We start from the raw sequence: 24,450 nt of genomic DNA, 5'->3' as shown, positions 1-24,450 counted from the left end.
GTATGTGTGTGTTCATCTGGAAGGGTATACTCTGAAATATTTAAAATTGTTTTCTTGCAGTGATGAAATTAGGTGGCTCTTCATTTTTTTCTTCTGTTTTTCTAAGTATGTGTCCCACATTTTCTAAAATAGATGTATTACTTTTGCAATTCAGGGGAAAATCTTAGAGATAAAAATCTTTAAGAATTAAGAAATCCACTCAGTTTATAGAAAGTTTCCTCTAACTTAGCCTTTTTCATAAGGAGCTGCCTCACAGCTTTTCACATAGGGCTATATTTACAAAAATGTAATTTACTCACCATTTTGCAGATACAACTCTTAGCTACAATTACCTGGATTCTAGAATAATTTTTGTGACTGGCCTGAGAACCTCTTCTCTATTTTTACTTTTCCACTTGGCTCTATTTTCTCATTAAAGAAGTTTTAGGAGTGAATGCAGAGAAAGGGTGGAGTCCCACAGACCAGGAAAAAAGAAAAAAACCCTAAAAATAAATAAATCGGTGAACTAGTTTAATGCGTTTAAAATATCATCTAAGGAGACCCAAAAAGAAGCAGGATGTAACTTCACAGTGACTTTGTTCCTTCTGTTTCTCTTTACTTATTTGAGAGATCCTTTAAGCACACTTCCCTTTTAATAGAATGTGCTTTGATTGGCTAAATAATGCTATGATGTTATGTTTTTACAAAGGAGAGGTTTGTGGAGGATAATGCTGTCAGGTTTGGAAGCGGCAGTGGAGATCACGATGCCCAGCTCTTGGCATCATTGGTTCCCAAAGCTCTGAATCCCCTGGAGAGCTTTTGTAAAAGGTCAGCACTCCACAACATGACAGAAATAGAAGGGGCCTGGGGCTGTGGGTTGTGAAAGCTGCGATTCTTTTGATGCTCAGCCAGTTTGAGGAACCCACTTCCCTGTGGTTCCTGCATTCCTTCCTCAATATCACAATAGGTGGTTACCTGAACACTTGTAGAGATGGAGAATTTTCTACCTCAAGAGCTAGCCTTTTTTCATTCTTGGACTGCTGTGCCATTGTAATTCTTTCTTTCTTCTTCTTCTTCATTTTTTTTTTTTTTTTTTTTTTTTTTGCGTATAATCTGTATTCCTCCAATTCAGGGAGCAAAAAATGGAGACATTTTGCTAGTGTAACCCAAATAAATCCCGAGGCCCCATGTGGTCCAATCTCTGTATAGAGTCACATCTTCCAAAGTGAAAATAATTACAATGGCAACTGTACCTGCAATACTCAGAGAATGTTATAAGGGGCCCAATTGATAACCGATGGTAGCGTTGTTTCTCAAATATTTTTCCCTTTTCTTCTTGATTTTCTCAGTTATACCAGAGCTGCTCATCCACCACCCCAGCCCCAACCCTAAACCTCTCCAAGAGCAGCCCACTTGCCCTTTTAAGCTCTCTTATAGTGAATTATACCATCACACTTAGAATCTTAGCCTCTGCATGAGCTAAACCTGATCATGTAATCTCTCTGTCAGCTTCCTTATCTGTAAATGGGCAACCATAAAAATCTTACTCAAGGGGTTGTGAGAATTAAATTAACTTGAGTAAAGTGCTTAGCACTGCAAACTGTTGGCTCTCTACATACACCAACATTTCCATTTTGCTTTATACCATTCCTTTTTGGAGAAGACAGGAAGAAGAGAAGGGTGAGTCTGCTAGGAAGTGAAGAGAACCTGGTGAAAGACTTAGAGCAAGAGCCAGCAAACTATGCTGGATCAAACTGCACCTATCGCCTGCTTTTGTAAATAAAGCTTTGTTGAAACACTGTCACGCTCCTTCATCTATGGCACTTTTGTACTACAATTGCAGAGTTGAGTTGTTGCAATAAAGACTGTGTGAGCCACAAAGCCTTAAATATTGCCTGTCTGACCCTGTACAGAAAAAAATGCCAACTCCTGATTTCGAATATAAAAACAGAATCACTTTTTCATGCAGTTTGCCACCGATGAGATGAATGTCATATGAGGCTTTCTCTTTCAAGTGAAGTAGTTAACTGTTATCAGAGTTTCTGCATCTGAGTCAACCCTTACCAAGAACAAGAGTTAACATCTCTGAGGCCTAATCAAAAGTAGGGCTATGTTCTTTAGAAGCCTGGCTAGTTCTACTAGGAATACAAGGAATACAGTTTGAGATAGTATTGCAGTTCTGATAAGGCCACTGGGACAAAGATGCCCAAGGGCTCATGCATGTCTGCACTTCTGCTCTTCTCAGGCACAAAGCTAGTTGATGCTTCACAGTTCTCTTGCAGTAAAGGAGGCCATGTCCCAAGCTTGTGGCAATGAAACTGGGGGAAAATATGTCTACCACTCCTCACTGACTCTTTACCTTCTCTTGTCTGCAGGTCAGATTCAGACAATCCAGTGGAGCACTCTGAAGGTTAGAGGAAGTTGTCCAATAGAATTTTCTGGAATTATGGAAATATTCTATTTTTTTGTATCCAGTATCTAGTCACATGTGGCTATTGAGCACTGGAAATGTGGCTAATGCAACCGAGAAAGTAAATTTTACTTTTGATTCATTTAAACGTTAATGGTCACATATGACTTATGACTGCCATATTGGACACTCTAGTTCTGGAAGATGGCAGATGCAGCCCTTCGAAGAATCATAGGCCTGCATGTCTGGGCACAGCAGAGCACCACCTTCCCACTCACTCTTCCCCTCATCCCAACCCCCGCCGCTTCACTTGCATCAGACTGTGATGTGAGCAAAAGCATGAAGCAGTCTTTTGATAGGCCTGTGAGACTTGCTGTTCATTGGACTAGCTAGGCTGCTCTGACTCATACAGGCCCAAATCCTGGAAATGACTTTTATGAAGAAATGACAATTCAGTCTACTAATTGTCCATTTTATATGCCCAAGGAATGTGAGGGGCCTCTGCTTGGATCTAGTTTTCAGCCTAGTCTATGGCATTGATTATCCTGCCTAAAAGACAAAAAAGGTGACTTCATGGGCACTTAAAATCTTGGCCATACTGGCCCCAGCTGCATGCTATGTAGGAAGTTTTGGTTCCATTTAAACTGAAGTTCCAATTGTTGTTTTACAACCATTTAAATTTGTACATGTCCCATACATGACAGAGAAAGGGTCATCTGGTTGGATGATTTTCAGCTAGCAAGAAGAGAACACAAAAGAAAAGCATACATTTTAATACCCAAGAGACTAGATTCTCTGCTGAAGAGGAAATGAACCACATATCTAAAATGGTCCTGCCAAGAGGCCAAACAGACTATGCTCTCTTGGGGGAGTTCTCAGTGGTGATGAGAACACTACTCTTTATTTTTTTTTAAAGTCATTTCCAAGGTGAGATATTGACTTGCTGCTGAAGCAGGACAACTGGTCTCTCTTTCACTGGTAGAAGCAGAGTAAGGGTCTTGCAAGTTTCAGGTTGCAGCAGAGAAAGGGTCTTGCAAGTTTCAATCCAAGGCATGAAGAGCGAGGATTGTACCAGCTATCTCACCTACTCTGTGCCCACCTGTTTCTGGATGAGGCACTGTGACATACATTTTATTGTAAAGAGAACCAACTTTGGAATCAAATGGAACCTCTAGTAAAATCCTAAATCTGTCACTAGCTTGGACAAGTCACTGCTCTTCTCTGAGCCTTGTTTTCTTCCAGTTAGGATTAATAGTAAGCCTGCCCCACAGAGCTGTAGCAAGGTTAAAATGAATGGTGGCCTATAGAAGCATTTAAAATAGGCCTTCCTACAGAGCCAATACCTGGGGAGAGTGAGGGTTTGAACTACAAAGTTCCACTCTGGCAAATCACAGAGGGGCTGCAGGATGGTTCTTTAAGAAGGATATGTTATGGGGAACGATGGTTCTTTAAGAAGGATATGTTATGGGGAACAGTGCTTCTCAAACTCCAATGTGCATTCATATCACTTACGGATATTGTTTAAATGCAGATTCTGAGTTACTGGGATTATGCAAATCAAATTAGCTTGCAGATAATTTCATGGCTGCTGGTCTCCGGCATCACCTTTGAGAAGCAAGGAATTAGACCGGATCTATCTCCTTCTTCTGTTATCTATGTAAAAGAGATATACTGTCCACTTTGCATAGTGAGAGGGCAGGTACAAAGGTAGCATGAGGATAATGCAGCATGAGCACACAGAAGGAAAATCTAGGAGGATGAGTAAAGAAATCATGGGAAAAGAGATGGAATAGAGGCTTTCAATCCTGACTAGACTTTAAATTCACCTGGAGAGCTCTAAAAAAACCATCCATTGTCTGATCCTACCCCAGGAATACTGATTTAATTGATTAGGATGGGGACATACATGACATATTAAAGAAAATAGCCTCCCGGATTATTTTAGTGCTTAGCCAGGGTTAAGAACTGCTGGGCTAGACAAAAGAGACAACTTTCCCAGATGGAAAGAATCAGAAAAGGGCCATGAGCCCCTGTAGAGACCAACACAAGTGCTCCAACACGTTCTGACCGATGAACATAATTAATTTGTTGTAATTGACTTTACACTCTTGAAGCCCATGTGCAGACTTCCTTCTTGTTACCAGAAGCCATCTCAGACATGGCCCTTTGCCAGCATCAATACAGAATTCAGCCCTCTTCCAGGATTCCCTAAGATCTAGGCATGCCAAGCATATGAAAATAGTATGGTTTTACAGAAGATTCCTTACTCCTGGAGTGGGGCCAGCTTAGGCACTGAACATTTTGTTTGAGCAATCCCCATTGGACACATCTCTCCCCTGAACCCCTGTCTGCACAGCCAATAAGATGATTCTCCTCTGTCACCCGCTTAGCCCTCACCCATTCTTCTATTCCTTTACAAGACAGAGCTGAGTTTAGCTCTGTCCTAGGTGCTCCATACTTGTGCAGCATGGCAAACACAAAACTCTTCAGAAACCCAGGCCCACCCTCTTTAGAAATATGTTATAAACTGTTACAGTCGATGAGGTCCTTCCAGTGGGTGTCAAGCTGGACAGTTTCTGGTGAGAAGAAGAAAGCATAGCAGGTGGAAATCTCAGCCAAAGAACATGGCCATGGGAAGCCTTTGCCTAAAAGGTCATGCAGTCCGCAGTTCTGCTGCACAACTGCAGCCTGGAATCACATGGGGAGTTGTTAGAATGCCAAAGGCTGGGCTGTACTCCCCAGAGATTCTGATTTAATTGGCCTGGAGTGTGGCCTGGGCATTAGAATTTTCTTAAAGTTCCCCAAGTCATTCCTGATATGCAGCCAAATTTGAGAGACATTGTTCTAAAGAGGCTTAGTGCTAAAGGGCAAATGTAAAGGACAACCAATCCTACATTGCAATTGCAATTGCTTTGTCCTTATTGCTGACCTATTTAGTTTTGTTTTGAGTCTTCTAATCCCTTCAGTTGAACTCTCCAAAATTCTACCATTGGAAAGTATAAGCACAGAAAGGTTGGGAACCACTCAGTAATTCTGAATCTCAGTGAGATAAAGAGGCTATTAAATGTCTCTGTGTGTTTGTGTGTGTGTGTGTCAGAAAGAGAATTTATTTTTGAGTTAAAATTGAAGAGAAAAATCAGCTCTATATGGCAAACCAATAACCTTGGTTTCTCGGTGATGCTCAAGCATAGACCAGGGAAATAGGGGAAATAATGTGCGTGGAAACTCCCTCTCCTCTGTTTTCATAGTTTCTATTGAATTGATGAAAGCTATGATGAACTCAGCCAATGCAAAAACAAGATACAAAGGCTGGAGAAGAGCTAAGGGAAAGGAGCGGCTTTGCCAGGTGAGCTGGAGAGAGTGGGGGATTACGGGGAAACAAATGCAGTCAAAAGGGAAACAGCAAGAGAAAGTCCACTCAGCTGCCCCAAAATATGCTCTCACCTCGGACCCATACTGGTCCTTCAAATGCATTTTTGTGTGAAGGGGTATTGGGTGCACCCAGAAGATGCACAGCAGGGCAGTCTTGTGTATTTGCCTGTGTGGGAGAAAGAGAGAGTATCTTAATAGAAAGCTATCCCCAAAGGCAGGAAAGGATCGTGAAACCCTGGGGAAACAAACCTAGGCTTCATGACTTCCAAAACCTCCTTCTCTTACCAGCATACATGTCAGGGAAGTCACACAGCTTCAGCAAATGTTTGTTTCCTTTTCTGACCTCACTGTGAGGTTTGAGTCCCAATATAATACTTTTGAATTACTCTGCAAACAGTAGACTGAAACACAAGTGAAAGGGATTATCAAAAAGTCAACTTTGCATATTTGTGCTTGTTTAGGGGTATTGGGGGAAAACAGGGAGCACAGTGCTCAAAAGTCCTCAAATCCCTGGTTAAAGGGAGTGACAGAAGAGCTATGCCAAAAATATACCTCTTTTATTATTATTACAAAAGACACGTGTTCATGGGGAAAACAACTCTAGAAAATCACCAGAAGATAAAATAATTGTTTTCTTTTTAAAGAAAACTAGTATTTGTCTTACAAGATAATTATGAATATTTGAAACCCATATATATTAACAGTTTCAAAGTGTTTCTTAATTCAAAGCAATACTTGCTTCCTATAAAAATTGAGAATATACAGGTAAGAAAAAGTAACCAAAAACCCCTCTGTATTCTATCATCTAAAGATACCCCTTAGTCTTCAAGAACTTTAAAAAGTTAAGTAATTATTTTATATTTTCACTTTTAATAGAAGGAAAACACATTCATTTTCTTAAAAAAATTAGATAAGCAAAAGAGAAACTATTAAATCACTTGAAATTCAATCCCCTAAAACAAATAATCCTAACCAGTAACATTTTTTGTTATAGTTGCTGGATTTCTTTTTTCCAAATATGTGTGTATTTTTGAAAGTGTAAGAGGTACCCTAGATCTTTTGCAAATGTAAATTCATATTGTTATTTTGTAACCTAATTTTCAAATGGAAGAATATTCACTCAAATTTTCTCATATCCAACATCATTTTTAACATCTAGGCAGAATACCACTGGAAGAATGTACCATTATTTATTTTTACTTAATGGATCCTCTAATGTTAGGTATGTAGATCACGTGTGATTTTTCTTTTTGTCTTAGAAACAACACTGTGGGGAGTGTCCCTTAAACTACATTTGTGCTTTTTTTTTTTTCTAATTTACTTTTCAGGATAAGCCGAGCCCATGGCACTGCAAAATTCCAAGAAACTGGAAAGATTCCAAGGCTTTTCAAAGAGAAAGCTATATGCTGTTTAGTGTAGTACTTTATATCTTTTCAGATATTTTTGCTTTAAACGTATTAGGATATATTTGTAAATTTAAGATTATTTAAATCCTGTGAAATAGCCCACCTGCACTCTCTCTTTATTCCTGTTAACTCCTGATTTAATTCTTCCTGATGACATGTCTAATTCATGCCTAGACAAGAAAACGTATAGACTACAGAAGAGTACTCATTGGGAAGGAGGACGAAAGCCCCTCTATAATCCCACCACTAAGAGAAAATCGTCTTTCTAGTCATCCTCAGCTCCCCCACCACTCACGGCTTTAAATACTCTTCTTAAAATTACCATTTGTAGACTTCTGACTCAGAGGACGCTTTGATAGAGCTGCGAAGCGTTGACTACTATTCAGGGAGATTTTACCCCTTTTGCCACATTCAGAATTGTTTCTGGTAGGTCACAGAACTAAGTATGCACCTGGGTGAGGCTGCTCTGAGCTGCTGTGTTCTTCCCTAGTTTAGAAAGCACTTTTTGGACACATTGCTGAGGTTTCCTGCAGGTATGTAAGAACAGCGGGCCAGAAGCTTCGCCTCGCTTACAAGTCACAGATTTATACAAGAAGAAATAGAAAAGCCCAACTGCACAAGATGGGAACCTATATATAGGTCAGGAGAAGGGGAGGCACAGAGCTGCTCACTGCAGTCGGTCCATATTTGATGTAAAAAGACCTCAGGCAACAAGGGCACAATTCTCAATTTTAGATAAATACTGTTACATGTCTGCTTATTAAATGAACACATGTCCATTATAGGAAATAGATTTAAGAGGCAGAAAGGAAACAAAAACTTATAATTTCATGATTAATACATTTTAACATGTTACATATTTCTTTCCAGTTTCTTAATGCATATTTTAGGACCAATTACAGGCGAACAGTCTGTTCGGGTTTTGTTTTTCCACCTTAGGTTACAGCAAAGGCGTCTTCCCGTGTTGACAATTGTGTATGAGGATCTCTTCAAGTTCCTGCTGTAACTGTATTGCCTTGAGAAATGAAGAAAGAACATACATCAAAGATGTCTATGAACAGCAAATGCAGTGATAAAGCAAAAGAAAATTGTCTACCATTTACCTGCAGCTGCCAGCAAGAATGTTTTTTCCTTCCTGGGTTACTAAACTTTGTCTTCCTAAGCAAGATAAAGTGGTTGTTGAACAGATAAAGAAGATACTACCTCTCATACATGAACCGCAGGTGTAAATAAGCCCATAGACTACTGGCTGAAACTCAGAAAAAATAGAGCAGTGGGGACTGGGTTTAGGAGTGGGTTCTTTTCATGGCAAGCATCAGGAGAAACCCATGCAGCCCTGTTAGCAAGGTGGGATTGGGCCACATGCACACAGCTTATTCATACAACATTTAAAGTCCACTGACATCTTCTTGGCATCTCCTCTTTGACCACACAACAAAAGTTAAAGACCAGAAACACTCAACCGGTGTTCCCAATGATGTTGTTATCATTGCCTCCTCCACCAGCCACACCTGAGGCAAGACACCTGCTCCTAGATCTTGTCGCTCCTTTGAGGGAATTTGAATAAGGTGCCGCTTCTTCAAGCTATTCCCCCTCCATCTGTTGGAAACTTGTTATATACTAATTTTGTTACTGACCTTTGCTAAAAATGTTCATAATTAAAATACTAATAGGTGATATCCACAATCAAAATGTGAGCACTTCCCTAACCTCCCGTCCTTTTCCTCCAGATGAGGTACAGAAATGGGCGTGTGGTGCCCTGCTGAGAAAGCCAGGTGAGTGGCTGGAACTGACTATACCCAGGGGCTGTGATTGCTAACATGCCCTCCCCCTCCCCCTGCCGAATCTACTGCCTTAGATTTAGTTATTTAACGAATGTGTGTGAAGCATTTGAAATGAGCCAGGTGCTGTGCTAAGCCTGGGCTAATGAAGAGCTAGAAAAGCTGGGGCACTTACCCTCTGTGAGTATATCATCGAATGGTGATAGTGGGTGTTGAGTAACATAGATAAAGCAATATAAGGAAGTCTATCCTTAATGTCCCTGAGTTTTAGAACATTTTTACCAGGGCCAGGATTACGGTGAGGTGAGTGAGGCAGGGTTGTATAAGTATAGGGTAGAATCTTGTCTATTTAAAATGATATTCTGTTCATCATAGAGTTTTGTGGGGTTTTTTGGTGTTAATTTTAATTCTTTAGAATATTGTGTAAAAATATAGTTTATCTTGGTTACTGAGTTTGTTAGCATCCCAATACATTTTGCTTTCAAAGTAAAGGCCTTCCTTACCTAACCCTAATTCCATCCCAGAAACCAAACCAAACTTTACTGTCTGAGCAGTGAAGACAGTCAGCTGACACTGATACACTGGATGTGTCTGAGTTGTGTCACACTATTCTTTTGAATTTGGGATGTAGGTGGTTTGGGCTTGCCACTCATTTGCTGTGCCACTCCAGAAAAACACCTTTTCTTCATCAAAGTTCAGTGTCTCATCTGTAAAACTAAGTTTGGACAGTTATCTTTTTTGACAATGAGAAGAATGTCTTCTTTCAAGAAATATTTACAGAGAACGTACCAGAGGCAGGCATTGTTACAGGCTCTAGAGCAACTGAGGTCAAGAAGACAATGCCCTTTCTGTTGTACAACTTGGGTTTGGGTGAGGACAAATAAATAAGCAAACAAGATCGCTTTAATGAATGCTGCACACCGTATTAGTGTGTGCAAGGTCCTATTAGTGCAAGAGATGTTACAACAGGGGGCCAGGAAAGGTATCTCAGGGAAGATATTTGAGTAGAAACATAATGATAAGCGGGCATGTGGCCTGAACTTCTCAGACTTACTACCTTTTTCGCTCTTTGACAGCTAATCTTTATTTTTAAGATTAAGGGGCAGGGTCTTGCTCTAACACCCAGGTTGGAGTGCAGTGGGTCCATGATAGCTTACTGTAACTTCAAACTCCTGAGCTCCAGCAATCTTCCTGCCTCAGCTTACCAAACAGGTAGGACTACAGGTGTGCACCACCATGACTAGCTAATTTTTTACTTTTAATAGAGATGGGGTCTTATCAGATTGCCCAAGCTGGTCTCGAGCTCTTGGCCTCAAGAGACTGTCCTGCCTCACCCTCTAAAAGTGTTAGGACTCCAGGCGTGAGCCATGCCAGGCCATGATAGCTAATCTTTGAGGAGCCTTAGTCTGTGCCTGTTATAATAACCATACACGTCCCAACTCAGCTCTCTCAACGATGTTGTGAGATAAGGACTCTTGTTATATCATTTAAAAAAATATTATTGATAAAGAGACAGAGGCACGAAGAGGTTAATTAATTTGGGGAGATCACCAGCTAGTATGTAGTGAAAACGTAATGGTAAGAAAGAAACTAAAGGCGCAATGGCTTCAAAGCTTGAATGTAATGATTCATCAGTTACTTAATGAGCATCCAGTATATTCCAGGCACTGTAATTAGACAGGGGCAATTAGATAGGGGCGTAATTCCTCCTCCTCCTCCTCCACTGCCTATTACTCTCCCAACACCTAAGGAACGCTAGATTCTAGGGATGATACAAACTTTTAAAATAATCCATTTTCGGGTGGTGATAGGGCTGTTCTGTATCTTGACTGTGGTGGTGGTTCCAGGTCTGTACTAATTTGTCCAAACTGGCAGAACTGCATGCTAAAAAAGGGTGAATTTACCGTATGTGGATTATAACTTTAAAAAAAACTCAACCCTCATTCTTCCATCTCCACTCCCTTACCCCAGCTACAGTGGCAGGGGGGCGTGAAACGGTCCCTGCCCCTTGCTTGGGGACAAGAGTGAGCGAAGAGCCTACGGGGGTGGGATCAGGTGAGCTAGGGGAGTTGTGACCAGTGGGCCGGGAAACCAGGGAAAGGGAGAAAGTGGCCCCAGCCGGGTGGGGGAGGGATGGGAAGAGCTGGTGGACCGCGGGGCGAACACGGGAGGGCGGGGGGATGCCGGGAGAGAGGGAGGGACCTGGGGCGGGGAGGGAGAGGCAGAGGGAAGGGAGGAGGGATAGGCGTGCGCTCCGGAGCGAGCCGGGGGCTGCGAGGCGGAGACACCCAGGGTAGCGGCCGCCGAGGCTGCCCGCCCAGGCGACCCGCCCTCCCGGCCGCGGCGCGGTCGGACCGACGGACAGCGCTGCAAGCAGGAGGCGCCCGGCCATGTTCAGCCGGAGCTCCCGGAAAAGACTCTCCAGCCGCTCGGTGAGTGTCCCCCGCTCCAGCGGGGCCGATCGCCGGGCACCTCCAGCCGGCCGTGAGCGCCCGCGCGCAGCCCCACTGCGTCCCGCGGCCGCACACCTGTGGCCCCAGGTAAGCCGGCCCCACGGGCGGGGCGCGTCCGGGGCGCGAGAGAGCGCTCCAAGGCGCGGGAGGGGTTAAGTTCCTATCCCCAGGCTGGGCGACAGCGAGACCTGAACCTTGGCCCTCAGTGTCAGGGTCTGGGGGTTCCCTGGAAAGCCCCCTCCCTCCGGGCAGATCGGAATCCCAGCACCAAAGCTCCAGCGTCCAGCCACTTGGAGCTCTAGTGGGGACTTGGACTTTGGGGCTGTCTTTTGGGGTGTCCTCTGCTGCCCCCTTTCCGGGAGCACCAGCCTGGTCCAGGGCGGGCGTGCGAGGTTCGCTTCTTGCGGACTCCAGGGAACTGAAGGGTCTTGCTTTTGTTTCTTAGAAACCCGTGACCAAGGTGTCTGGGGGAGACAAAGCCCCAGCCGTGACCATTTCTCAGTGCTGTGGTGCCCGAGCCGGAGGCAGCCTGCCTGGGTCCGCGCACCCTTCCCCAGGCAGGAGGGAAACCACCCCTGGGGCACTGGCAGCGCCCCGCCCCATGTCCCCTACACAGAAGAGGAACAGTTGACTTAAATCGCAGAAGGTGGGGTGGAAGGGGCAGGTCATCCTGCCTGGGACACGAGTGGGGCTGTGGAGGAGGGAGCCCCCGTGGTGGAGACATCGTGTGTTGTCTTTTTGTTTTGAAGTTGACCGGACTGGGGCGGATAGAGCGAGGCCAGCCATGTAACGCCTGTGGTGACCAGTGCCCTGGGTTCGCCTTGCATAAATGGAGGTAGGAAGCCTTAAATGCACAACACTACGGCGAGAAAAAATACGCAATATATAATATGCATATATATATATATATTCTCCCCCCTCCCCCCCGTCTTAAATCTCACTTGTAAGTCACATGGAAAGAATGCAAAGCCTGCTCCTTTAAGAGCAGAGCTACATCTGCTACAAATATTGGAGGTGGAAGTGGTGGCCAGACACCGGGGGTTGCAGGAGAGCCGAGCTCAGACTGCGTTTCCCTGAAGTGAGAGCTGTGGATCCCTAGCACCAGCACTATGTGTCTAGGTAACTCACTCCAAAACAATTCACCCTGGGCCTGGCAGTGTTGCCAAGTGGCACAGTGCTGTGTGTGTAGGATCCCCTGGACTAGCTGGTGTTCTCCAATTGTGTTTTTAATTCAGCGCCTGTAACTCTGGGTCCCAACCACAAATCCATCGCTGCCCGCCTGCGCCGTGTCAGCCCTCTTCGGTGGCCAGATGTTTCTTATTAAATGTGCCTTGAATGTTGACTTCCAGGCAGCCCCAGCTTGGATTGGAATGATTATGTTTGGGAGACAAGGGATCTGGGTGCCCTCCCAATGCATCTGTCTGCTGGGGCTCTGGGAAAAGTTGGGGTGCAGGCTTACAAGCTGTCAGTTTGCTTATTTCAAGCAAGAGATGAATCCTCCCTGGCATCTTCATAAGAAATAAAAACGTGACATGGGAGACTTGTGCAATATCATAACACGTTCTCTCTTGGATTAGTGCATCTTTCCCCCTTTCTCCACCACCCAAGCTGCTTTGAAGAGGGCTGTTTCTGGATACTAGGCAGAAAAGCCTGCTTTGATCCCCACACCCCCATTAGTACATCTATACTTTTCCCCATTTGTAATGTGTGCTGGGCACCCAGTTATAAGAAAACTCCCAACCCGCTCCTTCAGAAATTATATGCTTTTGTTCCTGCTTCAGACGGGTCTGGCAGCCTCTTTGCCTTTGTTTCAGGGCACTGAGCGCAACCCTTACAGCTCCTGAGCATTTAATAACTTCTGTGTCAGAGTCAAGGCAGGCGACCTTATAAATATGTAATTGGCAGACATGGGCATTAATCAGTGGTACCGATGTGGTAGCCCAGGTATAGGCCAGCCCCTTGAGTGTCCCAAATATGAACATGGATGAAAACCTGAGAATAGGTGTAGAAAACCTGATTTTATAAACCAAATCCAGAAGGACAAAATTACTGAGAGCTTCCTTTTTGATGCATCTTGTGCTCTAATGGGGGTTGGGAGAGGCAGAGTAATGAACAGTAGAGTAAGTGATTTCCAACTTCCTTTCCTCCCTTACTCTGCAGCCCTTGTGTCAACTTCTGAACAGGGGCTTTGTGGGGCAGTGGCGCAGGGTGGGTGTGTAGCCTGACTCCTCTCCTCCACTGTGTGATCCCTGTCACCTGTCACTGACTCTCCCTAGTTCCCAGTTTCTCTACTGGTAAGTGGGCATAATAAGGACACTTAATGCAGAACATGATTGTGGTGATTAAATTAGATCTTGAAAACACATGCTTCATCCAGTCCCAGGTATATCATAAATATTTGCTAATTTTGTTAATGATTTTTGGCCTCCCCTCAACCACTGCTCAGGAGGAGATATATAACTAGCGCATCTGGGGATACCAGGGGTCCAGCGCCACGCTAGACCTTCATGATCACAGCTTTTTGAATAATTTTAAGCTGTTTTAATCTAGCTGATTTTGCAAAGGGAAAGCAGGTGTTTTAGTTTCAGCCCGTTACTGAACTCTTCTACTACTCTTTTGGAAAGAGACCCTTTCCACAGGCTTTGACAGATTTTCATGCTGAAGCAATTTCCCTACCCCCAGCAGAAAGACTTCACCTTGGCTCCATGAATAGGGTTTCCATGGCACTTCCACCCATTGTTGGAAAGGCACCACCAGCTCCTTGCTCTTACTCCCTCCTTTTCCCCATGGCATACTTTTGGGTGACCTTTTGGAGAAGAGAGATAACTATTTCTGGGTTACACAACATGGTCTTCTTTTGGCAGTTTGAAATCCACTTTACACACCTCTCACTGGGGCAAGCATGAGCCCCTAGAAGAGAGAGTTGGACCAGCGTAGGAAGAAAAGTCTGGCCTGGCACAGAGGCCGAATGCTGCCTTTGGTCTGACCCAGGGAGAAGGAACTCTCCTTACCCCAAATACCAAGGAACCCTAAGAGGATCACTTGTTGCCTTTGTTCACTGCATCGTCCTCTTAATTGGTCCCTGTGCTTCCACCCTGGTCCCCTTCCAGTACTATGTCCACACAGCAGGCATCTCTTAAAAACAGGATAGAATTGTGTTACTGCCTCCCGGCATGACGGCACTAAAGTTCTAGGGAGGAAGTAAACAAACTTTGCTTCCCTCTGACATGGTGGGACTTTGAAGTCCAGACAGGGCAGGGCTGGCATTTGCAATGGCTTTAGCAAGCTGTGTGACCTTGAGCAGATGACTTAGGTTCCCCCAGTTTCATTTTCTCACCTGTCAAATTGGCAGGTCTCTACTGAACAAATATTTGAGGGCTTGCTCTGCGCCAGGTGCTCTGGTAACACAGCAAAGAACAAAACAAGATTCTTGCCCTTACTCCACTAATCATCGCATTTTAGATAAGGTAGTCGGGAAAGGATTCTCTGAGTAGAGACATCTGAGCAGAGACCTAAATGAAGCAAGGGAAGAGGATGGTGCTCATTCGCACCTGGTGCAGGTACCAGCAATATCACCATCTCGTGGAAGATTGTTAGAAATGCAAAGTCTGTGGCCCTGCCCCAGATCTCCTCAATCCAAACCTGAGCTTGAACAAGATCCCTGGCTGCTGCTTGTACGCATTAAAGATTGTGAAGCACTGAGTTAAAACACCCAGCACTGTGTATGGCAAATTGCTTTTTCTACATTGAGTCTTCCTCTGTGTCAGGAAAGATGCCCAGGGTCCTGTTGAAGTTGCATATTTTATGGGGATTTTCCTGAGTGATCATACACTCTTTCCATTTTTGTTGTCACCCACACCTTGAGGTAGCAAATGTGGGGCTTTTTTTTTTTTTTTTTTTTTAAGAATTTCTAAGAAAAAACAGAAAAACAAAAACCTCCAAGAAACGGGGATTTATGGGTCTTAGAGTACAAAGGTCTTGCAATTGTCAGCAGGGCCTCTCTCCTCCACCTGATGTAAGGCAGCTGGGGAGCAAAGGTGGCCACTTCATGGTGCTCCCTGCAGGTGACCTATCCTGGAAGAAACATCACCTCAGCGTGGCCTAGGGGAGGCTCTGCAGGGCTGGGCTGCTGAGGGCGTTTTCATTAAGGAAGATGAGGGTATCTTCATGGACTGCAGCCAGAACAAAATCATTAATAACTAAGCACTTAGCTTACCCTGCTCCAAGTTAGCTTTCTGTGTAGGGGTTAATTGGCCTTGTTTGTTTGCAACCAGTTTGAACAGGGAGAGAAAAATAGCCATTTTTACAGTGAAGATTTGCTTATCTACATGCCAAGAACTGATGAATAATAATATTAATAATTACAGTAATACGAAAACCGCATCAGCAAAAGAACGAGTGCTGGCTTTGTTCGGGATCATGCTTCTATGTTTTACATACATTTTAATTTAATCCTTCCTAAACCCTACAAAGTAGATGTGATTATTTTCCTGGTGAGAAAACTGAGGCTGAAGATTGTTAAGTAACTTAACCCAGGGTCACCTGGCTAGGGAGAATGCTGCTGGGATTTGGCTCCAAAACCAAATTTGGCTCATTTTCTTGTGATTCACTGCCTCTTGTTACTTGTTCTAAGGCAGCGCTCACAAACTGGAAGCCCTTGAGTCAAATCCGGCTTGCAGATAGGTTTTGTTTGATCCATACAACATATTAAATAAGGAGGCTTTTTCTGACATTAAAGCCCAGGTTTCCAGCTTCTGTTGAAAAATCCAAAGATCAAGTAACATCGGGGCTACTTTTCTGCATTTCCGACAGTAACCAGCAGGAGCTGAGTGGTTGCCCTTTAGATGGGTGTGACCTCAGTTCACTATCTCCAACAATCTAGTTGAGTTCAGGGAACTCTTCAAATATTTCGGTTACCTGTCAGGGACTGGAAGTGATTGAAGCTTGCAAATCCTGAATGAGCAATCTCATCTTCCCAAAAGGAAAGTAAGTGTCTCTATCTGCTACCATTTTAGTGTGGCAATACCAAGGAAGTGTTTTACATCTTTTCTACCTTATTATTCATGACAGCCCTAGAAGGTAAGTGCAGTTATTTACTTAGATCCTTATAATAGGTAAGGAAACTGAGTCTTAGAGAAGTTAAATAATTTGCCTGTGGTTACACAGTCAACTGCTTCATGGTATTTTGTCCCTATCTGACTTCAAAAGGCTGTGTTCTGGGCCAGGACTTTTCAAACTTGCATACGAATTACTGGGAGCTCTTGTTCAAAATTCAGATTCTGATTCTATAGGTTTCAGGTGGGGCCCAAGATTTTACATTTCTACCAAGCTTTAAGATGATGCCGTGAAACTGGTTGAGGGACCACACTTTGAATAACAAAGGTCTGGATTGGCGTTAGTAAAAATACAGTCTGCTGGCCAAATGTGATCCTTTACCTGTTTTGTATGGCTCATGAATTACTTTTTAGATGGTTGGGGAAAAAAAATCAAAATATATTTCATGACATATGAAAGTTACTTGAAATTCAGATTTTGGTACCCAGAATTACATCTTATCTATGGCTCAAATATTTAGGTTACCTGTCAGGGACTGGAAGTGGAGCTTGCGAATCCTGAATGAGCAGGTTTTTGTGCTACCATGGCAGACTTGAGTAGCTGCAGCGGAGCTTGTATGGCCCAGAAAACCTAAAATATTTAGTATCTGGATCTCTACAGAAAATATTTGCTGACCTCTCATCTATATCACTATCGAGGGGACCATGCACATAGCATCTCTTATTTTAGAATAAAGGAATCTGAGAATCTTTTGGAATCAGGGCTAGGGGAAACAGCCCTTCCAGCCTAGGTGAGAATCATGGTAAAATCAAAGGCAACCAAAGAACTAGGGAACAGACTAAAGCATTTTCTAAAGGGCATGTGGAGATGAGGCTTGCAAGACAAGATCAATGAACCTCCAGTGTATTCTAAGCCCCTTGTAATCCCTTTAACGTTTCAGCTTTGCTGATAAATGTAGATTCAACTTGAGCAGTACAAGATGGGCTTTTCTAACAAGCCTCCTGGAGTCCCACTTTCATGGGCAACTGACATGGAATTCCCAGTGCAGGGGGAGTGTTGTGAGATAATTATGCAGAGCTGTTTGTCTCCAGACAACAGCTGCCTTTCCAGCCAGGATGCTTTGGCCTGGATGCAGTTGCTCCAGAGGCAGCACTCACTGGGCCAGCCAAGACTGTGCCCTGAAAAGCATCCCTCCTTAGTTGCCTGGGCGATTGTGTTGATTGATGAGTGAGGCAGCAAATCGGGGTGATTCCAGCCTGGTTTCTGTTAATGGATTGTAATTTGGCTAAGAAATAGGTTCCCACTGATTATTTTGCTTGGAGAGGGAAAACACTTCCTTCAGTCACTGTTGTGCGAAGAAATGGGAAAGCAAGGAGAGGTGTGTTGGGGGAGCGGGGGAGCATAGATTGAGTTATGCCTAACACCAAGGCAGGGAAAGCTACTTAGCTGATAAGAAGAAGATTGCAGGTTGGCTCACTTCATGTCACTGGTATTTAATAATGCACCTGATAGAAGTTGAAATACCTTACAGGGTTTTTCTTTCCAGGAAATATATCAATTTATGCCAATATATTTGTATTATTATCTGTTTTTGGAAATAGATATAATTATTTTAAAAGACATTAAAATATCTCAGACATGTGCACACATAAAAAATACATATCATGGAGGGGAAATCCCTTCTTAATCATGAGGGGCTGGCGAACTGCAGCCTGTAGGACAAAATTAGCCTGCTACCTGTTTCATATGGCCTACTATCTAAGAATGGTTTTTACATTTTTAAATCGTTGAAAAAAATCAAAAGAAGAATAACATTTTGTGGCATGTAAAAATTATACAAAATTTCAATTTCAGAGTCCATAAATAAAGTTTCATTGGAACACAGCCATGCCTTTTCATTTAGTAACATCTGAGGCTGCTTTTGCAGTAGTGGAGTAGTTGAGACAGCCCTTATGGCCTGCGAAACGGAAAGTGTTTACTCTCTGGCCCTATACAGAGTCAGTTTGCTTACCCCTAAGCTAAACATGTATGTTGTTTATGATCTGGTATTTATTTCCTTAGGTTCATTCAGATTATTAATATTACTTTAACAGAAAATACACATTGTACATACTGTCTTTTACAGCTTACTTTCTTCATACTTAGAAATACTTTCTGTGTCAGTATATAAAAGCCAAAACCATCTAATATATTTATTAGTTTTCAAAATCCATCGTTTGGCTTTTCAATGAGTCAGAATTGCTCTCTTCATGGCCACTTTGGTTGTTTTCCATTGTTCCTAATTAAATACCATGTGACAATAGCTTATCTCATGCTACAAACATGCCTGTGTGTTTTTACTCAATTTTATGTTTCTGTGGTATAATTGGAATCGCTAGGTGAGAGGAGGTTAACATTTCAAATTTTAAGAACTCTTGCCAAACTGTCCCCTGAAAAGATGGTGCCCATTTCCACCCCCATTCTTTTAAAAATTTGAGTACATTTATGTGCTCTTTGGGCTGAAACTTTGAAACCTCTCAGCTTGTATAGCAACCTGGTAATTAATCCTTGTTTAATCACCCCGAGTGACAATTTGTGCTTGATGACTACTGAGAAAACACAGAGCACTGATGTCAGTCATCTTTTGTTCAAAATAAATTTTGTTTTTAACCATGAAAGTAATACCCACATTGTGTTGAAAGGTTGTCATTCCTCCTAATGCCTGTGTAGTTTAAGGTTGTTGGGATGAGGGAGAACCTAATAAATTTGTTATTTTGAGGTCTCTTGGTTCAAAAAACTCAAAGGTTATCCTTTAACCCTGTGATTAATAAGTACCCCAGAGGGATTTCCCTGTGGAGAGAGGAAGCATTCCCTAATGGGAATGACTTCCAGATCTTGAGTTTTTGAGATCAAAGGGGTTGAACCTGCCTGTGTATAGGAGGGTCATGGGGAACAATCTCGGGGGAAATGTGTATTTCTAGTCAGTGTCACTTCAACTCCTATGAAGCTTGTAAGGGGTTATATGAGAGGATTGTATCTGAGTGGTTAAAGGGACTGGCTTTGAAGACATTGTTGGAATTGTTGATTTGGCTTTGTCTCTTACATTGTAGAATGGCCTTGGGCAACAGACTTAATGTTTCTGAGCCTTGATTTTTCTCATCAGAAAAATGGGATACTGTTACTTGTCTGGTGAGGTTGTGGTGGGGGTAATACATATAATGTGCCTCTCACTGTTCATAGTCTGTAACTGGGGGTTTAATGAAGACAGGGTACATGAAGTGGAAGAATATCTGGGTTCAAGGCCCTGGAAAATGTGGGTTATGTAAGAGATAAGAAGTTACTTCCCCACTGTATTCGTCCATTTTCGCTCTACTGATAAAGACATACCTCAGACTAGGCAATTAACAAAAGAAAGGGGTTTAATGGCCTTACAGTTCTATGTGGCTAGGGAAGCCTCACAATCATGGTGGAAGGTGAAAGTCACATCTCACCTGGGAGCAGACAAGAGAAGAGAGCTTGTGCAGGGAAACTTCTTTTTTTAAACCCTCAGATCTTGTGAGAGTTAGTCACTAATATGAGAACAGCATGGAAAAGATCTGCCACCATGATTCAATTACCTCCCACTGGGTCCCTTCCACAACATATGGGAATTCAAGATGAGATTTGGGTAGGGACACAGCCAAACCATATCATGCCCCCCATGGCCCCCTCTCAAATCTCATGCCCTCACATTTCAAAACCAATCATGCCTTCCCAACAGTTCCCCAAAGTCTTAACTCATTTCAACAATAACTCAAAAGTCCATAGTCCAAAGTCTCATCCGAGACAAGGCAAGTCCCTTCTGCCTATGAACCTGTGAAATCAAAAGCAGGTTAGTTACTTCCTAGAAACAATGGGAGTACAGGCATTGGGTAAATACACCTATTCCCAATAGGAGACATTGGTCAAAACGAAGGAGCTACAGATCCCATGCAAGTCTGAAATCCTTGGGGGGCAGTAAAACTTTAAAGCTCTCAAATGATCTCCTTTGACTCCATGTATCACATCTGGGTCAAGCTGATGCAAGAGGTAGGCTCTCATGGCCTTGGGCAGCTCTGCTCTTGTAGCTTTGCAGGGTATAGACCCACCCCTGGCTGCTTGCACAGACTGGTGTTGAATGTCTGCATCTTTTCCAGGCACACAGTGCAAGCTATCAGTGGACCTACCATTCTGGGGTCTGGAGCTCGGTGGCTCTTTTCTCACATTTCCACTAGATAGTGCCCCAGTAGGGACTCTGTGGGGGGCTCTAACCTCACATTTCCCTTGTGCACTGCCCCAGCAGGGGTTCTCCATAAGAGCCCTGCCCTGGCAGCAAACTTATACCTGGGCATCCAGGCCTTTCTGTTATATCCTCGGAAATCTAGACAGAGGGTCCCAAACCTCAATTTTGACTTCTGTGTATCCACAGGCTCAATACCACGTGGAAGCTGCCAAGGCTTAGGGCTCCCACCCTCTGAAGCCACAGCCCAAGCTGTACCTTAGCCCCTTTTAGTCATGGCTAGGGACTCAGGGCACCAAGTCCCTAGACTGCACACAGTACAGGAACTCTGGGCCCAGCCCACAAACCCATTTTTTCCTCCCAAACCTCCAGACCTGTAATGGGAGGGGCTGCTGCAAAGTTCTCTGACATGCCCTGGAGACATTTTCCCCTTTGTACTGGTGATTAACATTCAGCTCCTTGTTAATTATGCAAATTTCTACAGACTACTTGAATTTCTCCTTAGAAAATGGGATTTCATTTTCTATTGCATTGTCAGGCTGCAAATTGTCCTTTTATGCTGTTTACCTTTTAAAACCAAATGCCTTTAATAGCACCCAAGTCGCCTCTTGAATGCCTTGCTGCTTACAAATTTCTTCTGCCAGATACCTTAAATCATCTCTCTCAAGTTCAAAGTTTTACATATCTCTAGGACAGAGGCAAAATGATGCATCTCTTTGCTAAAACATAACAGGGTCACCTTTGCTCCAGTTCCCAGCAAGTTCCTCATTTACATCTGAGACCACCTCAGCCTGGACCTTATTGTCCATATCACTGTCATCATTTTGGGCAAAGCCATTTATCAAGTTGCTAGGAAATTCCAAATTCTCCCACATTTTCCTGTCTTCCTCCAACCTGTTACAACCTTTGCCTGTTACCCAGTTCCAAAGTCTACTGTATTAGTCTGTTTTCATGCTGCTAATACAGACATACCTGAGACTGGGCTTTGTTTTCTTTTTTTTTTTTTGAGACTGAGTTTTGCTCTAATCATCCAGGCTGGAGTACAGTAGCATGATCTCAGCTCACTGCAGCCTCTGCCTCCTGGGTTCAAGCGATTCTCCTGCCTTAGCCTCCCGAGTAGCTGTGATTAAAGGTACATGCTGCCCTGCCCAGCTAATTTTTGTATTTTTAGTAGAGATGGGTTTTACCATGTTGGCCAGGCTGGTCTCAAACTCCTGACTCAAGTGATCCACCCACCTTGGCCTATCAAAGTGCTGGGATTATAGATGTGAGCCACTGTGCCTGGCTGAGACTTGGCAATTTACAAAATACAGAGGTTTAATGACCTTACAGTTCCACATGGCTGGGGAAGCCTCACAATCATGGCAGATGGTAAAAGGCACGTCTCACATGGCAGCAGACAAGAGAAGAGAGCTTGTTCAGGGAAACTTCTCTTTTTAATCCATCAGATCTCATAAGACTTATTCATTATCAACAGAACAGCACAGGAAAGTCCTGCCACCATGATTCAATTACCTGCCACTGGGTCCCTCCCACAACATGTGGGAATTCAGGATGAGATTTGGGTGGGAATACAGACAAACCATATCACCCACCATGAGTAAAAGCCTTTCATTTGGTGAACAGGAGTGATGATTCTTGTCTCATGGACTAAGCTTAGAAGAAATAGAATGGAGGACCCCCTTATGTAGGATTTTATGTTCCAAAAGAATGAGACTTCTGATGGAATAGTAGATTCATATTGCATATTATACACTCACTTTGTGTAAAATGGAATTTAATAGAATTGGACCCTGCCCCCTCACAATCATTTTGCCTAAGTGAATTATGAATATGATATTTATAAAAACAGTTTGCAAACTATAACAGAAAGATAATTTCCAAACTCTGCCCCTGGGGTCAGTATATAATGGGGTATCTTTCTTAGACCCTGTGTCCCAGCAACTGAACACTGAAAATTCATGTCCATGATGAAAACCACATCGTCAAGGCAATACTTAGTTTCCCCCGAGCCTGCTTAATAAGTATGATTTTTTTTTAGCTCCTGTTGTGCCACATTAAACATTTCCATTTACATGCTACAAGTCCTTAAGTAGAAGCTCCCTCTTCTGAAGCATGAGAAACAAGGATATTTATATAAAATTTGAACCTGAGATCACACTCTGGAAACTCCTGAGATTAGATCTAGCCTGTAGGTATATTTTGTTAGCATTGCACAGGATTTAAATTTTAAATTAATTGCCAACATTTAAGATATTGTGTAAAAAAAAAAAAGATATTGTGTAAAAATTCAGATTTGGGCTTTCTCTGGAAAGATGAAAATGGCTAGCAACACCAGTCTATTATTTCTCCTTTTACTTTAAGATGAAACATGTGTTCAACTTTTTCACACTTTCCACCATTCCCCATTGTCTTATACCTGGCCTGCCTTGCTCATTTGTTACTGGTTGGCCACTGCAGGCATCAGATTTTGTGACTACTGACTTGAAAGAAACTAGTGAGTGAGTGTACATGACTGGAAGGATGAAATCAGTGGTGGGTGATATAAAGCCACTAACTGGCAGGGGCAGCTGTGCAAAGCAAGTCGTCTCTGCAGCTACACCCTCCCTTCCTGGGAAATGGAGTTGGGGAGGAGCAAACATTATTGAGGGCCTGCTGTGTGCTTGGCTTCTTTCATGAATCACTTCATTCCATACTCAAAACAGTTTCCTGAGGCATGTCCTTTATCTTCCACTTTTTAAATATGAGGACACAGGAAGGTTAGGTAGCATGTACTTGTTCATATTGATAAATAAGTAATGGAATCAGGATTTGAAGTCAGGTCTTTGAGGCTCCAGATTACAAGCTCTTGAACCCAGAGAGTGTTTAGTTCTGGCATTTGATTCTTCTGGTCTAAATATAAACCTGTACCTTGGGGAAAACTGTTTTATATTCTCTGTGTCCTGGAGATGGGATCTGACTAGTGTCAACAATAGAACAAAATGTCTGAAGAACCCTTGACTAGTTGGTTTATTTGGGGCGAGAGTCTTAAGAGGGAAACTCCTTCAAATTAGAGACTGTGGGGTTGAGCTTACTGAGGTGTCTGAAAGGTGCCACCTTGAGAAAAATGGAATCGAATGCAATGTGACTTCCAGTTCCATAGGAGGCCACTTGCAGTTTTCTAATCAGATCTGACTACATTAAATGGGGCTCCATTCAGCTTGTTAAAAACTTTGGTGTAAATTGGACTGTCTGGCAGAGTTTGTGTGAGGGGAGGGCATCTTTAAAAATTCCATCTGCATAATGTTTCCTAGGGGAAAACTCTACAAAAGGGATCAGTCAAGGGAGAGAATGTACAGTACATCCTTTCAGCAGCCAACTATAAGTCAACAAGCATCAAAATAAAACAAGATGGTCGTTATCGTATTTGGACCTAGGCTTTTGAATACATATAGCGACCTTTGGCGTCACACTGGCAAAACACACAAGCACATTTGACTGTTGGAAGGCATTTAATGAGAGCGTTATTTGATTTTAAGCTTGGTAAACTACTTGGTGATGCAAAAACTGCTTTCTCAATTCTTAAAAACTGGCTCATTATATGTACCTATAACACCCAGAATGGCTTCTCCTACTTTGAGTGCTGAGGAATTAGGCCTCCAGGGGACTTATTAAAAAAAATGCAGGTGTTTGCTTTCTTCAACAACACTATAAAATTACCCCAATAATATAATTTCCCGAAGTCTTTTGCTCCACAGTCAGGCACCCGGGAGTACTC

General features: G+C 43.1%; 1 protein-coding gene and 1 long non-coding RNA gene across 4 annotated transcripts in view; one reads left to right on the top strand and one right to left on the bottom strand.

The window, feature by feature from the left end:
* Positions 1-1,409: 1,409 nt before the first annotated feature.
* On the bottom strand, positions 1,410-11,454 carry LOC128929738 (uncharacterized). The gene is made up of 4 exons (XR_008476756.1): positions 11,304-11,454; positions 8,009-8,182; positions 6,047-6,162; positions 1,410-2,383 (listed from the first exon to the last, which is right to left on the bottom strand). It is a non-coding gene; the product is annotated as an uncharacterized LOC128929738 (long non-coding RNA).
* The window catches only part of PRICKLE2 (prickle planar cell polarity protein 2), a 369,301-nt gene continuing 356,022 nt past the window's right edge, over positions 11,172-24,450 (top strand). Inside the window, exons 1-2 of one of the 3 annotated variants that reach the window (XM_008981972.5) lie at positions 11,172-11,380; positions 12,151-12,236. In XM_008981972.5, coding sequence (XP_008980220.2) covers positions 11,339-11,380; positions 12,151-12,236 — 128 coding nt within the window. In that variant the 5' untranslated portion in view covers positions 11,172-11,338. Of the gene's footprint in view, positions 11,489-12,150; positions 12,237-24,450 lie in introns of all 3 variants that reach the window. The other 2 variants (XM_017965018.4, XM_078351402.1) reach the window with 2 other exon arrangements.

This window comes from Callithrix jacchus, chromosome 15 (genome assembly GCF_049354715.1).
Source record: "Callithrix jacchus isolate 240 chromosome 15, calJac240_pri, whole genome shotgun sequence".
Taxonomy (NCBI): domain Eukaryota; kingdom Metazoa; phylum Chordata; class Mammalia; order Primates; family Cebidae; genus Callithrix; species Callithrix jacchus.
This window is presented reverse-complemented; position numbering and strand designations above follow the sequence as displayed.